Source organism: Priapulus caudatus, unplaced genomic scaffold, assembly GCF_000485595.1.
Source record: "Priapulus caudatus unplaced genomic scaffold, Priapulus_caudatus-5.0.1 Scaffold188, whole genome shotgun sequence".
Classification (NCBI taxonomy): Eukaryota; Metazoa; Priapulida; class Priapulimorpha; order Priapulimorphida; family Priapulidae; genus Priapulus; species Priapulus caudatus.
In genome coordinates, this window is record NW_014577249.1 from 228736 (window position 1) to 235507 (window position 6772).

Below are 6772 nucleotides of genomic sequence, written 5' to 3' on the forward strand. Positions count from 1 at the left end.
TTAATGTTGGCACGTATACATCAAACATTGTTGGCTGCATGTTTAATGTTGGCACGTATACATCAAACATTGTTGGCTGCATGTTTAATGTTGGCACGTATACATCAAACATTGTTGGCTGCATGTTTAATGTTGGCGCGTATACATCTGACCATCTCTCTTGCCCCAGGTGGACCGTACTGATCAGCCGCTGCTGATGACTAAATCTAGGACTGCCTCCTGCAATGAGTTGCGCAATGCTCGTGAAGGATACGAGATGCTTACACTTAGGCAAGGTGAGAGTGACTAGATACAGACACTAGAAGCTTTACTCTCTACCTACTTACGTATCTACCTCCTGACTTATACCTGCCTGCCTGCCCGCCTGCCTACCTACCTGCCTGCCTTCCTACCTACCTAGTCTAACTACCTACCTACCTACATATCAACCAACAGTGCAGCAATTGAAATGGAACGTGGACCTTTAAATTTCTTGGAAAACTTTGGAAGAAACGTTTTGCATTAGTTGTTACAGACCCTGTATTAGTGTGGAGAACATGCATGCTTCATACTCCGCAATCGAATTCGTAGCGCATGTGCGCCGATGTCAAAAATGTGGAACTTAACTCGTCTCTAACGTTGCAACGCGTTCTGACAGTGAAATCGGAGACGGTTGAGCCCGGATGCAAGTTCCCGGACAACTACACCGGCCGCTGGGTGAACACGGCCAATTACAATTCGGGGGTGAAGATCAACTCGACGACGGTACATGAGCACAGTAGACCCGACCAGGGCCCCGCTGAGGATATCTATCTCGTCTGCAAGGAGTCGCGTGACAGCAGATACATGGTTGCCAAGCTGGGCGTCGGCGGATGGTATGTACTAGGTGACCCTGCATCTGCTGCAATCCACGTTGTTGTCCAAGTGGGGGTTAGATGGGTGGCGGTGGGTGGGGTGGGTGTACAGGATTGGGAACTTTGGTCACTTCGTCTCGAGGACGGGTTTTGTGTAAACCCGATAATTAAGTGGCGAAATGAAGTGGAAATTATTATTTCCGGTTGTATTTATTTTGAATCTGTATTGAACATCAAAGTTCCATGATTAATGTAATTAAACCCCAATGTAATTGAAAATAATGTTAATAACCTCTTCTATTATCTTCTGTTAGTCCTTTTTCTTTTCTTCTTTTCTGCCTTTCTTCGTTCATTCCTACCTTACTCTTTCACCATGTTTACCTGCTTAGTTACCAACTGCATATTTGCCTACCTACCTCCCTACGTACTTACCTACCTATCTACCTTCCTACCTTACTCCTTCACCTTCTTAGTTACCAACTGCATATTTGCCTACTTACCTACCTATCTACCTACCTACCTAATTAGCAACCAACCTAGCTATGTGCACGCCTATCTGTGTATATACCTACCTACCTATCTGCCTAACCAGCTAGCTAGCTAACTAACTATATCCTGCATATCTACACTCATACCTACTTGCATATTTCAGTATTTTTACTCTGTTTAATATTAATTATCATTCATAAATTAACAAGTTATTGTATGTTTCTTTCAGTCAAGTGGATTACATATGCATAGATTTTCTTACTCGCCATCACAATGTGATTCGTTGGCGGCAGGGGCGGGCATTTCCTAACCCTGACTTCCGTGCAGTGTGCGCTTGGTCCTCATTCAACAACAACCCTCACTGGAGGTAGGCAGAGCTAACACCATCTACTGACTGCACCTAGCATTAATAAATAATAACAACACTATAAGTATAAGAAATAATGCATAGATTCATTAATGTGTGAAATTTTGCCAGTAAGCCTCTTACGAAATTAGAACTGTGAACAATGAGAGTGGTGCTACTTACTGGGTTTATGCAGATACAGCACCTACCTATCAGCAAGTCCATATGCAGTGGAGTGTCCAATCAGAGGCAAATACATATTCAAGCAAGACGGTGAATCACGGCTTACCACACGTATCGGTATGTATCTGTCTGTCTGCCTGTCTCTCTCATCTATGTGTCTCTCTGTCTGTTTAGCTGTCTACCTGTCTGTCTCTCTGTTGGTCGGTCTATCAGACAACATGTCAGCCTGTCTCAACATTATATATGTTTATCTCTATCTCTCTCTGTCTCTCTGACTAGCTCTCTGGCTAGCTGTCTGTCTGCCTGTCTCGCAGTTTATTTGCCTGCATTTACTGTATGTATGCATGCTTCAGGTTTAACAAGTAAATGCTTTGCCGCATGCATTCAGGTCCGACGGCCCGGCCGTGGGATCCCGAGGAAAAGTGCACCATCTGGGAGTCGGACTTCCACATTTGCGCCGATGACCCTAACACGATAAAGATCGACGTGGAAAGATGCATGTCACTGGATTACAGGGCCAGACCCGTGCAGTTCAAATATGGTACGTACGATAGACCAATAACGATTACAGTGATATATGGGTGATTGTTTGGGATTTCCTGTATATCATTTATCTAATCACTTTAGTATGATGTTCTTTCTCCTTTTTGCTAAATTGCTGCGCTGGTAATTTATTGTAATACTTGAAATTTCATAAATAATTATGAAAGATGCTATAAGTTAGGACATAACAGTGTGATTTAACGTTTTTTTGTGTACTCTGTTCTTCAATCTAGCAAGTGCGTGAACAATGAAAGATGATAGCAAAACATGGCTAGTTCACTTAAGGTGGCAACATCTAGCACCTAAACATTACGGTGTAGCCTGTCATATTTTGCCTCGGGTCTGTTTCAGATATCATTGATTATAACCTGCAGTGTATCGGCTATTGGAAGGAGGACACCTATTCGTTCCTGGTGACGTACGACAAAGATGATGCATTCTCTAAATACAGATGCTGGGTAAGTGTATTACTGGAGGCTACACTGTATCACAGTAAAGGGCCACATAATAGGGCATAGATAGGGCACTGCATAATGTACTATGTAGATATGGGTCTACATAGACACTGTACTATGTAACCAGATAATTAACTACGTAGATATTGTTACCACAAAGACACTATCCAGTATGTGTTATTGGTAAATAGTAACAGCAGGAATAGAACTAAAGGCTGTAAAGTGTCAATAAACAGTGTCTATATATTGTGAGCTGTGTATATACAACAAACATAATTTTACTATATTTACATACATATTAGAAGTTAGTAAACGTTGATAAATACATTTCCATGTTTCTCTGCACAAGGTTGTGAGGTTTCGATAGACAATGAATCGTTCTTCTGTAATGCGGGTTTTTGGAGATTGTGGACACGCATATGTGTGGTTTTTTACAGTCCTATCGCAGAGTCTCGTACAATGATATCTACATCTCCCGCTCGGCTCGCTCCGCCTGTGGTGAATTCCAGAAGCCATACAGCAACAGCTCACTAGAGGGCGTTAGTCTGCGGCTGATTCTTTCGGAAAATGAACGCAAATGTGAGTTCTGCTGCATTGCCAGAATAGCTTACTTCTAAAAGTTAATAGACTGACATGTTGCCATTTTAAGTAGCCATAGCGTTAATGTTTATATGTATATAGGCGAGAAGGATGTTGACAGAAAGGCAGGAGGAGGGAGAGAAAGAGAGGGAGAGTAGCACGCTTGAAGAAATATTGAGGGTGTGGGGGAGAGAGGGACGGAGGGAGTGATAAGAGAGACAGACGGACAGAGAGAGAGAGAGAGAGAGAGAAAGAGATTAGATATTTTGTTGACCATTCAGCAAGCTGATCGCGACTAATGCTTTCGTATAATTATACAACACAAAAAAATTGCAAGGAGAGATCTCTCATGCATGCATGTATGCTATTTACAGATGACAACTGTCCGTTGTTCTTCGATGATGGGCTGTCTCCCTGGAAGACGAATCTTTTCCTCGAGTTTCTGAATGGAGCGCCTTCTATGCATGTGAGCGAACCCGTTCTAATGCTGTTGATCACCATTGCACTTCTTTCTTACTAAATCCGTCCGTGTTCAGCATTGAGTCACATCTCATATCAGTGACATCTGTATGTAGATATGTACTATCATTTTCTGCATAAAATCTCAAGTGTGTAATACTCTGGAGAAGTCAATACTCCCTGGAAAGATGATCTCTGAGTGATGCTATGATGCTCAAAGCTCGGATGCCTTGGAAAAAAATTGATATGATAAGTGGCAGCTGCAACTATAAACAGCATAATAATTTCTTTGTGGAGATTTGAGCTTCACAGAACACAAGAACAATTATCTTATATTCTGCCTTGTGTTTAGTTTTTAGTGGGAACGATGAAGTTCGTGAACTGTCATTTTTTATTTGTCTTGCAATGTCTTGTTCATGTTTAATGGGGGAATAACTATAGATGGTGGAAGTCACAACACAAGCAGGCCTATTGTCTGCACAGGGTTAAGCGTGTGACATCTCTTTTATTACTCTACACGAATCTCACGTTTCAGCGTGCCGTATTTGCGTGAAATGACAAGTTTTATCGATTTTTTTACACTGTATATTTTGAGATGTACCCGCTTGTCGATAAAAGATTCTGTGCTATTAAAATGTGGTTGTATCAAGAGTATTATGTGATGTACAAACTATTTTACAATGAATAAATGTTACAATATGTAAGCTGTATATTTTCTGTAAAAGCTTTACTGGAGCAATGATGTGCTCCGATTGCAATAAACTCCGAAAATGATCCGAAAGACTCATAATAAGTGTTATACAGGTACAATAATTTCATTATACATTTACACATCTGAGCTTGGGTGTGATGTTTTTATAACAAACAAGAGAAAGTTTTATTACTGGTGATACTAGGCAAAAACTAAGGCTGTGGCAAGGTTGTGGAGTGAAGTGTGACGATAGCTATAACCTCTTGAATTGTGGGAGTGTACTAAAACACATAGAAATCGTGACTTGGTATGATTGTGTGGCTAAGTTTCATAGGTGGCTGCATTGCCATTTATGTACATTCGTGCATTGCATGCAGTGATGCACTTATACCTATAGGCCTACCGGGTACTAGAATATTGGAGTTTTTTTGTTTTTACGATTTTACCTGATACTTTGTTGACTGCCAATGTTTTAGTTTTCGATTTGACTATTAATTTTAATAAAAAACACAATTGAAAATCATAACGTTACTTATAATGACATTAATGTTACTGTTTAAATGTGTTCACGTGTTTCACTGTTTGTTTATATAAAATGGTCATTTGTCCTGCCTCCTGCCCCTGCCCCTGGTCTGTCTGGTCAACACAAAGCTGACTCTTCTCATTTCTCTAAATACCTACTAGTTTAAATGATATGCTGCTATTAAAAAATATTGTTATCAATGTTTATGGCCTAAGGTCAAAGAATTTGTTAGTAAAATGTCCACCATAAGAAAAACAGGGCAGTGGAAAAATTAGAGGGGGCACCCGGATTTGAACCAGGGACCTCTCGATCTGCAGTCGAATGCTCTACCACTGAGCTATACCCCCAATGGTGGGTATCATCTCATCTGTTGTTGCTATAGCGTATGCTATAGCGTTTCGCCAGCTCACGTACCAATGCAACAGGATATAACTTCGTTGCGCCATCTATTGGGAGAAATATTTCATGAACGCTACTAATCATGGAAATAATATCAGGAGCGTATAATGACAAATATACGCTCCTGATAATATATATAGTTATATATATATCAGGAGTAGATATATCAAGAGTAGATATAGGAGTAGGTAGAATCTATTATCTACTCCTGATATATGTATATATCTATGATTACACTATATAATTAAGCCTCGGTCATAACGAACCCACGACGCATTTGTGCCACGACACGACAGAAAATTTGGGAAAATCGTGGGTCATCGGGGATCGTCGCAAGACAGTCCAACAAAATTTTGAGCATCGTGGCATCGACTTGCCGTCGTGAGGCAAAATTGAACATGCACCTTTTTTGTTCCACGATTTTTTGTGGTATCTATGTCTTCTGGTTGTCGTGAGTCTGTCCTACTACTGACTTACGTACTGACTTGCGACACACCCACGACATAACCACATCATATCTTTGTTTCTGTCGCGTCCCCTTCGCCAAACCATCTTTAATGTATAGTAGTCCTTGTGACCACTCGAAATACATTTCGGGCATGTTGCAAGATTTGGCCACGACAAATATTTTAGGGGTCTACCACGACAAAATTTTGTACGATCCGTTGTGCCCGGGGCTTTACCTGCAAATGTTTTTCCATGCTTGACTGGTCGTGAGCGATACAATCCGCGAGAGGGGAGTAAGGAAGTGAGAAAGTAGAAGAACGGAGAGAGGCGAGTATATATATATATATATATATATATATATATATATCGCGCACAAAAAAAAAGAGAAAAAGAGAGGGAGAGAGTCACAGAGAAAGATGGAGTGAGCGAGAAGGCGTGAGAAGTAACTAAGTTTCCTAGCGCTTACGCTCTCTCTCTGTCCCCCTCACACTCTCTCTTTCGCCTAGCGCGTACGCTCTCTCTAGCGCTCGCGCTCTCTCTCTTTCTCTCTCTCTAGCGCGTACTATATAAGATCGTGCACCATGCTCAATAAATATTACACAAATAAGCAATCGCTGACCAGGTGGTGGCCTCTAGCTCTCTATTGCTATTGCTGCATATTACCTACTAGGGCACACACCACAGTTATATCGAACAAGAACATGCATGGTTGTCCAGGGGTTGTCCTCTTCTTTTGTCTTTGAAGTTAATCATTCATTGCGGCATACAAGTAGAGGTCTATATCTAACAGTTGGTTTAGTAAAGACCAAGGCATTATACGCCGCG

At 41.2% G+C, this 6772-nt stretch overlaps 1 protein-coding gene and 1 non-coding gene across 2 annotated transcripts in view; one reads left to right on the forward strand and one right to left on the reverse strand.

The window, feature by feature from the left end:
* LOC106806982 overlaps positions 1–5119 on the forward strand; it is a gene marked incomplete in the record, with an annotated part of 10947 nt that extends 5828 nt beyond the window's left edge. The window contains 8 exon segments of the mRNA XM_014809176.1: positions 170–275; positions 638–854; positions 1552–1689; positions 1865–1968; positions 2240–2392; positions 2746–2852; positions 3287–3428; positions 3803–5119. Of these exon segments, the coding sequence (XP_014664662.1) occupies positions 170–275; positions 638–854; positions 1552–1689; positions 1865–1968; positions 2240–2392; positions 2746–2852; positions 3287–3428; positions 3803–3948 (1113 nt within the window).
* Positions 5120–5376: 257 nt separating this feature from the next.
* Positions 5377–5448, reverse strand: Trnac-gca. The gene has a single exon. It is a non-coding gene; the product is annotated as a tRNA-Cys (tRNA).
* Positions 5449–6772: the final 1324 nt, after the last annotated feature.